Source organism: Punica granatum, chromosome 1 (genome assembly GCF_007655135.1).
Source record: "Punica granatum isolate Tunisia-2019 chromosome 1, ASM765513v2, whole genome shotgun sequence".
Lineage (NCBI taxonomy): Eukaryota > Viridiplantae > Streptophyta > Magnoliopsida > Myrtales > Lythraceae > Punica > Punica granatum.
The window spans coordinates 42,257,263-42,272,142 of NC_045127.1; the positions used below are offsets into that span (position 1 = coordinate 42,257,263).

The 14,880-nt window shown below is 34.6% G+C and overlaps 1 protein-coding gene and 1 pseudogene across 3 annotated transcripts; both read right to left on the reverse strand.

Annotated features, from left to right (window-relative positions):
* Nucleotides 1-4,600: 4,600 nt before the first annotated feature.
* LOC116192228 (protein NUCLEAR FUSION DEFECTIVE 4-like) lies at nucleotides 4,601-12,241 on the reverse strand. Of its 3 annotated transcripts, XM_031520707.1 has the most exons (5): nucleotides 7,912-7,985; nucleotides 7,606-7,795; nucleotides 5,865-6,528; nucleotides 5,357-5,624; nucleotides 4,601-5,250 (listed from the first exon to the last, which is right to left on the reverse strand). In XM_031520707.1, the coding sequence occupies exons 2-5, from the start codon at nucleotides 7,606-7,608 to the stop codon at nucleotides 4,770-4,772; spliced, it is 1,416 nt and encodes a 471-aa protein (XP_031376567.1). In that variant the 5' UTR covers nucleotides 7,609-7,795; nucleotides 7,912-7,985; the 3' UTR covers nucleotides 4,601-4,769. The 3 variants fall into 3 exon arrangements, with proteins under 3 accessions (XP_031376567.1, XP_031376565.1, XP_031376566.1); XM_031520705.1 differs by lacking the exons at nucleotides 7,606-7,795; nucleotides 7,912-7,985 and adding an exon at nucleotides 11,831-12,241; XM_031520706.1 differs by lacking the exon at nucleotides 7,912-7,985 and having other exon boundaries at nucleotides 7,606-7,896.
* A 637-nt stretch (nucleotides 12,242-12,878) lies between these two features.
* LOC116198102 lies at nucleotides 12,879-14,512 on the reverse strand (annotated as a pseudogene).
* Nucleotides 14,513-14,880: the final 368 nt, after the last annotated feature.

Genomic DNA, 14,880 nt, shown 5'->3' on the forward strand with positions numbered 1-14,880 from the left:
CATTGCTGAGATCGGGACCCTAGCTTCCAAGCTCCTGAGCTTGGGTTCGTGGAGATCATGGGCTTGCGATCCTCGGGCTAGGTTCGCGAGCCCTAGATGGCTCGGGAGCCAGAGCCAACTCCTCGCAGCGATCGAGACTGATGGGCACTGTTCATCTTCTTCAACGAAGAAGATGAATAGTGATCGGTTTTTTAAAAATTTTCAATTTAATATATTATTTTTATAGTTGGGGTATGTATGTCTTTTTATTTTATTTATGATCTATTCCCGATTTTCGCTATTTTTCTATTCCGTCCAACCAAACAAAATGAATTTCATCAGAATTTATATTCTATTCCCCGTCTATTCTATTCCTTATCTATTTTATTCCCTGTTTATTCTATTTTAGCGAACCAAACGTGGCCTAAGGGTTTATTTCTCAAAATGCTTAGGCCATATTTTTTTGGAGAACTTTTCAATTTTTCAAGAACTTTTTTAAAAGTAGAGAACTACAAAAAAATATGATTACAGAAACAAAATTGAAACGATTTTTTTTTAAAATTTTTTTCTTTTCCACTATTAAATTTGTATGGATACTAGAAAAGCTTTTTTTTTTTAAATTTTTTTTAAAGTTCTCTAATTTTTCATTAGACAATTCTTTTCTTTTTAATTTTCAATTTATGAATTTCCCTTCTTATTTATTTCAACAAGATTTGAGCCCCAATACTAAACTATTGAGATTTATTACGATCTACGATTTTTTAAATTTAACATTAAAAAAAGTGCTTTTATATTTTTCAATGGAGAAATAAATTTAGAAAAAGGAGAAGAAAAGTTCTTTAAAAGTAAACATGTTCTTAATCATTCTAATCAATATACATATAGAAACACATTATTAAATAGCATATTATTTATATATATAATTTGCTAATTTTAACTTAACAGTTAAAATTTATTTTATACACTTCTGTGATTTTTTTATTTCTGATCATTCATATAAATTTAATGTATTTCACTTCATTAGTATTATTATTATTATTATTATTTTAATTTCCAACATTCTAGACATATAATTTGTCCAGAATATTGATAAAAGAGAAAATAGTATATTTGGTAAGAATTCTAGAAGTCTATAATTAAATATATTATCTATGAACCTTAAAATAGTATATTTGGTAAAGTTTATTTTTCTCTTTTTATTGTCGTCTATCATCCTTTTGACGAGACAAATTTATTATAAAATGGTACTTCATTCAATATTATTTATTAGTTATCATAAAACTTCTCAATTAAAACCATCTTAAACATGGTAATTTTAATTTATGAAATGTAAAGGAAAATATTGTAATAAATGGAACTTACCATCTGATTAGAAACTTCCCATATATATATATATATATTTATATAGAACTAGGTTTTTTATTTTATTTCTCCTAGTGTTCTTAATTCTTATTCATTTTTGTTCAAGTATGCACACAGGTTTTATGTAAAGAGGTTTTGTTCTAACTTTTACATTTCGATTTCATATTATTGGTGCTGGCTATATAGATTTTTTTTGAAAGGGAATCATTTACTATGTCATTCCAAATTCTTAATTTCTTAATTTTATTTCATGCATTTTTTTAGTGTATTTTGATCATTGTCATTTCACAACTTGTTAACTTCTAATCTGATAGGTCACTTGAGGTATTATGTTGTCTCGCGAGAGGACGAAAATTTCAGGACAACATTTTCCTCAAATTAATTCTTTTCATTATATGTGGTCCACAATTATCAAAAACATTGATCTTTATTTTGCATTTAATTGCATAAATTTTGTTAAAGGTGTTTTAAGAATAAAAATCAGTCATTCAAATTAATCTTATCATATAATAATTAGTAGAAATAGTCTTATTGCAAAACCTATCATTCATGTTAATTCGTATGTATTACAATTTCTTTAATTTTGTTCATATAGTCTATTGTAGAAATTTAAAATACTAATAACTTTTTTAGTTGAAAATTGACATATGTAAGGTTATTTTTGGTAGGTACCTCTAAATTTATAGAAATTACATATCTATAACTATTATTGTATTGCAAATGTTAATTGAATAGTTTAATTCAAAAAATGTTTATTATATATATTTATTATTTTACTATGATACTTGTATACAAATTAATTAAGGGTAAATTGCACTGATGGTCCAAAAAGTTTTACAAATATTTCAATATGGTACAAAAAGTATTTTTGGCTACTTGATGGTACAAAATGTTTCAAAGTTGTTTCAGTATAGTACAAACTGTTATCTCACCATTGACGCCGTCAAGCCGACTCTGGTAGTGCAAAATGGATTTTTGTGGGACGTTACATGATAGTACAAAATATTTAGAAGCTGTAACTTAATAGTACAAAATATTTTACGTAAGTTACATGATAGTGCAAAATTTACAGATCTTGTAAATGACGGTTTGACGGCGTCAATCGTGATGACGGTTTGTACTATATTGAAATAATTTTGAAACATTTTGTACCATCAAGTAACAAAAAAAACTTTTTGTACCATATTAAAACATTTGTATAACTTTTTGGACAACCGGTGCAATTTACTAATTAATTAAATAATAACTAGATTTGTCATGCAAACATGTCTAATTTTTATTTAGAACAACCACTTGGTAAAAGAATTAATAGTAAACTAGCCATGTGATGGCGCATCACGCGGGCATCCACATTTTACTTTTCAGTAATAATTTTAATGGGAAAAAAATTTAGAAAATATTTTATAAATTAATTTCAAAATGTTCATATAGTTTTATTGGTGGCTTTAGCAAATAATAAAAAAATTCTAATTTCTTGTTTTATTCTTTTGAAGAGTAAAAAATAATGCTATGTGATATAGATAAATATTGAAAAAAAGATCTATAATGCTTATTTTTAAAATGAAATGTGCATAATAATGAAATTTTCATTAAAAAGAAATAATGTACATAGCGGCAAAGAGGAAGAATATAATAGAAAAATTATTCCCAAAAAAATAGGAAAATAGAAAAGATTAATAATGCTTCATTAAAAATCTAATATGCATAATATTGAGATCATAATTATAATTAATCAATACACATATCAGTAAAGAGGAAGAATTTATCACAAAAAAGTTGCTTCCCCAAGCAGTGAAAAAAAGGAAAATAATTATGAATTTTTTTTTAAAAAATTTAAAGAGTCAAAGTTTATATTAATGGGGAGACCTCAAGAGATGCTTCCCCAGGAACTGAGAGTTCACAAAAAATGCTTACGTGGGACATTCTTGTTAGAGTATGCTAAATTACATCATATAAAGATTGTTCGTAATTGTATTCTCCATACGTTTATTTATTATCTTAAATTATGCATATAATTTTTAATTTATGACCACAATTTCATTAAAGTTATTGGAATAAGAAACCATCAAAAAGCAAAACCTTCAATCGTAATATTTATCTTTTAGATATAATTTTGAATATATTTTATTATAATAAATGTATAAAAAAACCTGTGCATCACATGAGTAATAGACTAGTTTGTTATGTAATTTAAATAGTGATTTAGAAAAAAATATGCAACTTTTTTTTTAAAGTTACATATCTAAACAAGAAGTTTCATATGTAATTAATAATTAATAATAAAATAAAAATTCTTGATGTGCAATAAGCATGATCAAGTATTTAATATTTTTGAAAAGGTAAAAGATAAAAAATCTATTTCAAAACTTAAGAAAGTATGATTTGCAAGAAGACTTTATAAATATGATAATATGATGTAGATATTCTTTGCATTCTATTGAAGTATGGGTTATAATGTTTTTATTATTAGACCTCCATTGATATATATTAATGCACTAATTTTTAAAAGAAAAAATAAAATGTATATATGATATATTTTTATTATAAAATACATGAAAATCCTCTGTTACAACTTTGATTCAGAGTTAAAATTACTTTGATTTTAATTTTGATTTTGATTGTGGAAAAGGACAAATGAGATGTAATTATAAATTTGACTTGGGAAATGTGTATTTTTATTGTATAGTGTGTTGAGTTAAAGTTAAAGTTAAAGTTAAAGTTAAAATCGAATTTCTGAGAATCCAAACGGGCCTATTAAGAGTTTGATATGCAATAAAATGCAGTATGTTTTCTCAGCAGTATTATTTTTTTCATCGATATTTGGTATAATAACTAACTTTGAATGGACGGTGGTGATCAGCGTTGGCCCCACAGCTCTTTGTTTAACTTGAGGGTTATGATTGATTATGATATGTTATTATTCAATCTCGATTAACTTTCCATAACTCTCAATATGACAATGTGGATACTTAGAGGAATTGAAATTCATATTTAGGGCTAATTTCGATTCCCCAGTCAATCTAGTAATGTTTTACAAGTTAGAACGGCAATTTCAATTCCCCCCTAAAGCATTACGATATCTCTTTTGTGGAGACCGAGATCCGTCACTTGTCGTCCCACTCATCTAAGGTAGGGATGAGACATATAAAAGAACTAGTTAATACGAAAGTCAAGTATGAATTAAAGTGAAATTCTATGATTACTTTAAGCGATCATTTTTTTACCGCTCATTTTGAAGCAAGAGTATGGAATTGCACTGTTTCCAGATAATCGCACGCTATCCTCAAATTCGAATTTGATGACTTAAGGTGATCACACAACTAAATGAAACTTCTCTATTCGTATATGATCTCCAAGAACACAACCTATCTTGATCCTAAATTGAGAAAATTAAACGATCATCCTGATTTAAAAGGAAAAAAAAAAAATCAATCCAAATCCAATTGACTCGAAATTCTACCTCTCTCGAACCGGTCGTAGGCCGGTCTAGTCCTCAAGAACAAGAGAAAAGTGGAGGCTAACCCCACCAAAGAGATGCAGCCCCACAACACAAAGGTCAGGAAGTAACATGCCTTCCCATAGCACACCACCGAGTCACTATAGAAGAAGCTCCGCAGGGTGGACCCGGTGCTTGCGTCGTACACTTCTGCCGCTAGGAGCCCGTAGAAGAGAGACCCAAGCGGAATGTTCGTGATGAGGATGTTGTGGTTGACCCCGACGCTGTTGGGTCCAAAGAGCTCTGATGTGATGGAGACCGCTGCGGCGAATATGAAGCCTGAGCTTAGACCGATGAGGGAGGTGGCTGTGGCTAGGGCCATTGCGTGGCCCGACGCAGCCAGCAGGAAGAAGGCCACCGGTGTCGGCAATAAGGCCAGTGTCAGCCAGCCGGTCCGTGCAAAGTACAACTTTCTGCACAGCACGTAAAAGGATCATTAGTCTGGTAATCATTTGGTAGAAACTGCATGCTGCCAGGACCACGAGAAACTGGGTGTAGATGGTGCATATTTATACTTACGCACGGATGTAGTCTGGTGCGGCTGAGAGCAGTCTGCCGAAGAATGAAAAGGAGGAGTAGAGCGTAATGAGAATAGTGGTGCGATCACTCTGCCCAAGTGACTGCGCGATCTGCCCCAAGTTGTTGCTATACACAAGCCCGACTGTGCCCCCACAGAAGTAGGCGATGTAGTAAAGCCAAAAATCAAGCCTCCTCACCAGTAGCCTAGCAGGGTGCTCTTCTCCGAGCATCGCCAACTGATTCCTCCCAACAATCACCTCACAGCAACCTGTAGATATTGCGAAACGAGGTTATGTTCTCAGAAAAGTAAAACAGGAGTACTATGATGTTCTTAGTTACTGTCCCCTTAAATTAAGCTATATGATGCTAACGGTTCATTTTCATATATTGATAGAATGCGGGGTTTAACAATTAATCCCGAAATCCCCGTGTCTTATTTCTTATCAAACACAATCTTAATAAAATCGTTTTTGGTTCTGTTTTTCGACCATTCCTAGTTTTGTGTTACCTGCAATGTATGCGTCCTTCTGCCTTGTGAGTCCATAGCTTGACCCCTTTTCGGTGATCAAATGGGTTAGCCCGTTCTCGTGAATACTTGCTTCGCGTGATATAAGTTCCTTATGGAGCTCAAGGTCCTCGTCATCGACCAAGAGGAAGCCTGAGCCCTCGAGGCGAAAGCTTGAGTGGACAGTTTGGTGGAACCAAGACTGAGCATAGACAATCCCCGGGATGAATAGCGGGAACACAAGGAGGAAAACTGCTCCACCGAGGAGGATACGGGCTAAGAACTCGTCTGTGGTAGCAGTTCCAGTGAGGAGGAGGTAGAGGCCGGTGATCACGGCTAGGATGTTGAGGATGAGGAAGATCACGGAGTCTAAGCGAACGGCATCCGGCGTAAGAGGGCTGAGTGAGGGTTGGCGGAGAATAGGGACTAGGGCAAGGAAGGAGACGATGAGCGGAACAACAGCATTGAGGAAGAGGTAGATGGAGCTTGCGGAAGAGTCGATGGAATTGGCTATGAGGGCGTAGAGGGCAGCAGTGATGCCGTTAAAGCTTACTGTTAGGGACAACGCGAGCGCGCGGTTCGAAGGGAAGTTGCGGATGCATAGGACGTAGCATACCGTGTTGAACCAGCAGATGCTGCAGCCTGCTAACAGGCATAGAAGGAATTCCTGTGACAAGTTGATGTCATTGCAGTTAGTTTAAGATTGATAAAACTTAACATATACACAGGTCATAAGAAAAACATTCAAGAATCCCTAGAATTAAGACGTTCCGAGTTCGATAATCACTAGTGGATGGGATTTCCTATTCCTCTTTATTTCTTCAATTTTCTATACCTTTATTAAGCCTGTGGATTCGGAGTGGCAATATGTATCGTATCTTGTTTAACGAGTTCAATCCGTTTTGGTACGAAACATATTTAGTCTGAACCCAAACTCTCTTAACTATGTAAAGCATCTATGCCGTGTTTTCATGCCGTATAAAAAATTGTCAGGCTGATACGGGCTTCCGCTATAACCAGGGAAAAAAAGGTGCAGGGATTTACTCGAATAAATCGACTAGTCTAGGGGCCAAATTTTTTTTAAAAAAATGCTAATCTAGAGGAGGTGGATTAGTCTAGCCGTAAGAACACTTACATTACCATCATGATCTAACCTATACCACTTTGGTCGGTGCAAGCGTCTTTCATAAAAATTATGGGAGGTGTAAGCGGAAATTGACCGTAAACTCGAGCCTAAGCTTAGTTTGGTGAAAAATGCAAATGGAGAACAAGAACACCTCCTCTATAGTTAACAAGCTAGCTTAGGTATGGGCTTTATGCATGAATTCTAGTAGCTTTGTGTATCGGATGAATGGCTGTAATTGAAGTCATGATCCATTGTGCAAAAGTTGAAAAACTCAAAATTATTTAACAATGTCCTCTCCTCTGGGTTCGACATTCAACAGATCACATCAATTGGACAAGGATAACCTAATCACACTTCAGTTTGAATGACCTTGTTTAAGGGCAAATACATAATTTTGTTTTTGAAAAAACGTACTACAATTAGCATGGTCAAAGTTTATTTTATTTTAGCATGGTAAAAAATTACTACAATTTTTCTTTTGGTGAAAGACGGGGATTTTTTTTTTTGGTAGGAAAAAAAATAGGGGATTCGGATTACTGTATATTGATCCCAATGTCGACAACTTTGACCGACATATATACACATATATAGATAATCTCGCAATTAGGAGTGACTAACCATCAAAATGCTCGAGGTCGATAGGGGCTAGCCTGTTGAAATTTCCTTAAAATGAATATACCCCCACAATGTTGTAAGGGGGAATTCGATCTTAGGAAGTCAAGGCAACTGACCCAATCCACTAAGCCATCGGTTCTTGGTATTTGCTTGCTGACGGGTCTCAACTAACACCAACAGCAAGTCTCAATACCTGACAATCTCATAACTTAATCTCTTGTTTTGGATAAGCATCTCATAACATAATTATATTTTACGCTCCAGGCAATTCCGTTTTAGGGTTTGTGAGAAATATTAATAAACTCGTACCAGATGATCATTGGCTTTTCTTCACATATTGTTTGTGGGACTAATAACACCCTCCTCGCTGGTTTTTACTGCTAAGAAAACCATTAAAAGGAGATGATTATGCCATTACTCCTTAGTCAATATATGCATTTAATTTCAAAAAAAGACAATATACGAATTTCACAAAAGACAAATCTTTACAAAGCCATTTCTTCAATATAAGTTTTCTAATCAGAAGATATATTATTATTGTTTTTTTATTAATTTATGAAATGTTATTCAAGCTGGATCTACTCCCCCAACAGTGAAGCCACCACACCAAAATTCCATTTTGGCTATTGCTAGCCATTCATAAAGAGGCACGACATGGATGCTGGCGAGAGTAAGAGCTGGGGAATATTAGGACCCACTAGAAAAACACAGAAACAAAGAATAATTGTTTGATGTGTCTTTTTCTTGCAATTTTTTATTTTTATTTTCATCAATGGTATCATCCTTTCTATATAAAAAAAAGAACAATAAATTATATAAATATTGAATGGACTTATATTTTGTGTACTTATTGTTCTTCTGCGTTTAATGGACGATGACGTGGTGAGCTTTGAATCGGTGAGAACTGTACTTTGGTGGGCCAGCTCCCAGCCCGACCTGTTTTTTTCAACTTATTTTCTTTCATATAAATTAGACGTATACCCGCGCTCGCACATGAATTTAGTAAATAGGCTAACGATATCCATAATGAAATTACTAATGAATGAATTTAAAATTTTAAAATATAAGTTGGAGAAAAAGGAAATATTAAATAAATCTATAGTAGATTATCAATTAATATTTTGAGTGTTCAGGTAAATGTAAGGGCAGGAAAGAGGGAGATAAAAGACAGAAATAGGGAGAGAAGGGGGAAGTGATGGAAAGAAAATAAGATGGTTAATCGTGAAAATTTATAATTTGACTCCTAATTTAGTAGTTGTTGTTAATCAGAAATATTACTTTAATGGTAGTTTAAAAAAATTAAAACTTACTCCACTATACTCTTTTCCAATATAGTAATATAATATATATATATATATATATATATCCAATGGTCCCTACATTTTTTTTGCTAGTGACTATAAGTAAAGGAAAATAATTAATTCGGCCAGCAGATAGAAGAACATAGAAATGAATATACGGAGGCTGGGGGTTTAAATCGGTGGAACTAGACCTCAACTTGGAACTAAAAAATTTATACTTAATTTAGGTAAGTGGAGTTTTTTTATGCCCTTCGTTTTCCATTCTCTCTTTCCTATTTCTTATTAAGTCCGTGAACATCTATTATATATCAATAAATACATATGCGAATTGGTATGTCAAGTGGAATTTGTACACTACTATACTTATTATTTTCTTTTTGGGTTACAAGAATTGGATCTAGTTAGGACTGTGTCGATAAATCATACTTCCTTTCTCAAATGTATCTAATTGTTCATCAAACTAAACTAAGAATATGGGTAATCAAATATTAAACAGTGGGAAGCTTTTAACCACGTACGTGCATGTAGTAACCAACCTATATTATAATGTTTAATCTCTTCCTCTTTTTCTAAGGTCAATATATAAGATCTATATCTTTCTTTTGGACTGTGCATGCTATACTAATATATATATATATATAATATACACAAATAGATATAGCAAACTGTATTAGAAACAGTGACGTATACAAGACCGAATCAGTGGGTGAAAAAGATCTTATGCTATAATATTAAGAATGTTTGATTCCTATCTACATATTAAAGTATATCTAAAATATAAAATAATAACTGAGTGTTTTCAAGTATTATTAAAGTTACAAAATAATTTTAAAGCTCTTAAAATTGCTCTTCAAGGTATTATTTCAAGACCTTTTGTGTATCAATTATCTCATACATTTGTTTCTGCTGAAAAAAAAAAACTCTCCGCACATTTGCAAGTGACAAGCAAATGGAGAAATAAAGTTATGAATGTCATTCAAAATGAACTATTTTATAAGAAAAATATTATTTTGTCCGAGAGGGAATGTAAACCATCAAACACTAGAGGACAATAAGCTTAATTGATTAAGAGGTATGAAAGATAATACTTCGACTTGAAATTGATAGAATATACGAAGAGGTCAAGATTTGGGATTCTAATAAAATTAGGGTTGGAGATTTTTTTTCCTGTTATTGTAAAAGAATATGCGGACAGGAACAAAAAAAAGAGAGAGGGGAAAATAAGCTCAAATCTTAAGAAAGATATTGGGTCATAATCCACCGAAAAAAATTGGGCGATAATTTTTGTATTCAATCCCGATTTTTAATTTTTTTTTTTACAAATTTCAAAGAAATGAAATGGAATTATATTTTGCATCACATTTATTTGTTGCAGTATAGGGGAAAAATCAAATTAAGAAAATATTTATAAATTGTAATACATTTGTTCAATTTGTTAAAAGTTGAGTGAGGTCAATACCACTATTTTCCATGTAGATCCGCCACTATTAAGAGAGGATATAAAGTAATGACGCATTTCTTCTCCAGTGATCAAGAGGTTCTAGGTTCGATACTTAGTAAAATTATCCGTGTCCCTTTATTAGATATTTAAGATTTATTTTTCAATGTACTAAACTAATGAGCATCCCCTAATCGAAACTCTTTCATGCACCTGTGTCCGTCCAAAATGTAGTGAGTTTTCTGCATTTCTAGCGGCTTGTTTTGTCATTTGTTTGGTCATTTCGAGAATTTACATGAGAGTGCTCAATGTGAAATGTTCAAGAGCTAATGAGCGTAGAATATCCTATCGAAATTTCAACGGAGGTAAATAGCTATAAAAAAAAATCACTCGGGGAAAATGATAGAAAAGAAAAGAAAGAAATAACGAAAAGAAAAACAATTAAGTTGTGCGTCATGAGAAAGTCTTGTATGTAAATATTACGAACTAATAAGTGTTAGACGTCTTCGGTATAAATGGTTATAAATTTATGATATGGTGCTGGTTAAAATATATATATATATATATATTTATTGAGTCATGTGATATAATACCTAGTAAAATACCTACAAGATTTAGGTGATACCACGGAATTTTAGCCGAAGCCTATAAATGCGGACCGTCAATTAGCAAAATCCTAGTGTCCTCACGTAGATCGATTTGTTATATCCAAAAAAATATTTACAGTAACTACAAATATAAGGATTCCCTGTTTTCCGTACAGAAATTGACACCCAAAAATCTCCTTTTCTTTTTTCCTCTTTTCCGGAAATTGTTTTCCTAATGCTCGCACTCGGAGAAGAATTAGCGGAGATTTTCTGATTGCCAAACATCTTATAATTCCAAAAGAAGAAAAAAGAAAAAAGAACAAAGAAAATTCAGAAGCAGGTGAGAGAAAACCATCGATCAAGAAACAGAATTGAATGAAGATTTTACGGAATGACGACAGGGCAGAATGTTTTCATCGGACGTTCCCAAGTGTTCCTTTCCCGTAGAAAACAAGGAAAATGGCATTTAAAGTTTTAAACAAACATATGTGCCCCCACCGCGACACAGGAGGCACTAATAAAATTGCAACAAATAGATGAATGAACTCATAAAGAATAGTGCCAAAGAAGGTTGTAAATTTATGTGATGAAAGAATTCTCTTAATATCGTCAAGTAGCTATAAGGAATCACCGTCTGAAAAATATTTTTGATAGTACTCGAGAGTTATATTGAAGTAATCATATTAGAGGGTTCGTTTGGAGTGCAAAAAAGAAAAAAAAATTGAAACTCATCTGAATATATTACAAGCTATAGATTATATATATGGCAATCCACTGAAATTATTTTCAGTATTCTTTTTCACACCAAACGTGGCGTTAAATGAATCATACGTAACATAATTAATAGGGAATTATCGACGACTTAATGGTGAATTAATTAGAATGGGATGGGTATCACTGACCACGAAATAGGGGACGGTGATGATGCCGCTGATGACGAGCCACTGGAGGCCGTAGCCGATGAAGCCCATGGTGGTGGCCATGAACATGACGACCGAGAGCGGGAAGTAGATTAGGGCCAACCCCGACGACCATCCAAACACCTTCCCCATGTCGGAGGCCACGGCCAGGTAGTTGAGCTGCACCTGCGATATCCCGAGGACCGACTTGAGGGCCGAAGAGTAGGCCGAGAAGTCGAAGTTTGTGCCTGTAAAGGCCTGGATCCATATCGTGACGACGAGGATCATCCACTTCCTCGACTGCCGCGCCATGGCCTAGGCCAGAAGTGATTGATTTGCTCCAGTGATGGGCGAGCGGATGCACCGCTGTTGGAGAGTGATATATCGGGCGGTTGGGCTAATGCTTGGGATTTTTGTGGTGGTCTCAGTCGCAACGAGGCCGCATTAATATAGGGATGGTGGAGACTGGACAAAACTCACAATTTGGTCCTTGGAAGATGCACTTTTTGGAAACACATCCCTGAAAGATATTTTTTATACTAATTGAACCCGGCGTGTACAACGTTTAGTCATTTTAGTCCTTCCATTGAAAATCGCAGTTAGTCCCTGACAGAAAATGCTGATATGACCCGTTATCCAGTTGCATGGAACGTGAAGTTCTACATGAACATTCTTTTCCCCGAAATAGCTGAATAAAGAAGACAACCGCCTCTCATCCCTCTGCTTTCCTCAACCCCCAAATTGACCACAGGAATCCTATATCCCAAATCCTCTCCATTGGTCTCCTCTCATTCCATCTCATTCGCCATTTTGTGCAGGACAATGGGAGGTGGAGGAAGCTATGTCAGCATAGACTCGACTCACTCCGCATAGACTCGCCTAGCTGCAATTGAAGATGGATCGGCAAATCTCGATGAAGGGTAAGCCCAGGTTCTCTTCAGTTTCTCGTTGAAGTCCTCGAATCGCTGTTCTTTTTCTTCAGAGTGACCGTGACGGGGAAGATATAATCTCACTTGTCTTGGTGAAGGGATGAAAATGTGTAACTAATCCATAGGAGAAAAAGTTTAAAGTAGATTGTAATTCGGATACATCTCCAACTCCAGTATCACTGGGTGATGAATTTGCATTCAACACCGCAGTGTCGAATTTGGACAGTCACAGTTTCATCATCATTCTCTAAATCCAGCAAACTGTGCACAGCAAGAGGATCAAATTGACTACAAACTGAAGTAAAAGTCGATGGCATATGCTTGAAGAGAATAAAAAAATCTCATTCTCGCAAATTAGTTAACAGAGTCGGAGCATTCGCAAAATGTGTTCCGAATTCGTAAAAGCTATGATTACAGTCTTGGCAACATCTGCCATATGCTATGCTCCATTTGCAAGAGTCCTCTTCGAGGTGCTAATGTAAAGCACTGCATCGCATTATAGATAAAATTTCCAGTCAGTAACATATCGTGCGCACAAGAAAGAAGTACAACAATCATCCGTTTGAATATGAAGTTCTACTGTTCAAAGACAATGTAATTCCCAAAATCATTACCGTTGTTCCTGCAGTTGAAAGCATCTCCATACTTATTCTTTAGCTGCTCGTTCACATATTCCTCGGTCTGCTCCATTGCTATGTTCATATAACATCTAGACAGGCCAGAATACCTGCATGAATAGACGGCTTAAATCCAAACCTCAATCACACTGAGCTCATCGATCAATAGAAAGATAGTTGCAGTAAATGTAAGGATCAAATGCCATGATCTTTCGAAAATATTTACATAGAAACAAGTGATTAGAGATTGGTGTAAAATGCGAGCATTAATCAGAAGAGGCCACAAGAAGCTTTTCGAGTAATAACCGACAAGGGACCCTTTTCTCTAAGCAATAAAACTTCGAAAATCTGAAATCTATCAGCTGATGGAATGGAATAACATCACCCTCCTAGATAAATATAACAAAAACAACGAAGAATGAGCAAGAAAAGTAGAGAATTTGAAATCACATGCCTCGTTAATCGACACCCAAGTTAAGGCTGACGATGACAGGCCTTCCACGAATCGACTTCAGGAAATCCGCAGGAGTTTTCGTGGTGGCTGAACCCTTCTCTCCCCCTCCACTCATCTTCCTCGCCTTCAATCCCTACCTGACAGTCTGAAATTTGTAATCTCACTAATGAAAAGAACAGATATTTCCAAACTAAAGCACGGAATCGACTCGATGTTCACTATAATTGCATCAGAAAACTAAACTACAGCAAAGCTCCATCGAGATTTTGCCATCACTTGCTTCAGCAGCTTGACATCTCACTTCCGACAGAACACTAGGGTTTCATGCCAAAATCACAAACCAATGCCGCTCAAGCGCGAGCAACAACGATGAAGAGAAACGGTCACTTTGAACAAAAAGAACAGCGATTCCAGGACTTCAACGAGAAACAGAAGAGAACCTGGACTTACCCTTCGTCGAGATTCGCCGAAGGATCTTCAATTGCAGCTAGGCGAGTCTATGCAGAGTGAGTCGAAGAGAAGGATTTGAGATTTTGGAGGGAAAATTGCCCACTTAACGGGCCACGTCAGCATTTTGTTTTCTGACAAGGACGAGTTGTGAAAGGTAACAAAAGGATTAACGGGTTCTAACTTTTTATTTGCAAATCGTAATTTATCTAATTAAATTCTTTCGGGGACTAATTTGTACAGAGCTGTATTATTCAGGGACCAAAAAGTGAGTTTTGTCGTGGAGACTGTCAATCGCTTTCCTTCTGCCTCGGGTCGGCTTTATGAAGTGGAGGATTTTTGTTTTTTTGGTCTAATCTCTCTCTTTCTCTATTTATTTCCCTTTTTTCATCTATTTTTCATCCCTTTTATTTATTTATTTGTTTATCCATTTTTTTTGTTATCATTTTTGTGGATAGAGTAGTTAGAGAAGTCATGTCAAGAAATAGAGAAGTGGAGGCTGCCCGAGCCCAACAATAGTTTTTTAATGTTTTTTTTCAAATAATATGATCTAACCGGTCAATTGTGTATCTAAATAAAATAATCTCTATTTTTTTATGATATCAT

Coding starts and splice junctions, on each gene's coding strand:
- LOC116192228 (XM_031520705.1), bottom strand. CDS start 12,139: ATGGCGCGGCAGTCGAGGAAGTGGATGATCCTCGTCGTCACGATATGG. Junction 6,529..11,830: donor TCACCGTCCCCTATTTCGTG/GTCAGTGATACC, acceptor AACTTGTCACAG/GAATTCCTTCTATGCCTGTT. Junction 5,251..5,356: donor GCACCAGACTACATCCGTGC/GTAAGTATAAAT, acceptor CGTGCTGTGCAG/AAAGTTGTACTTTGCACGGA.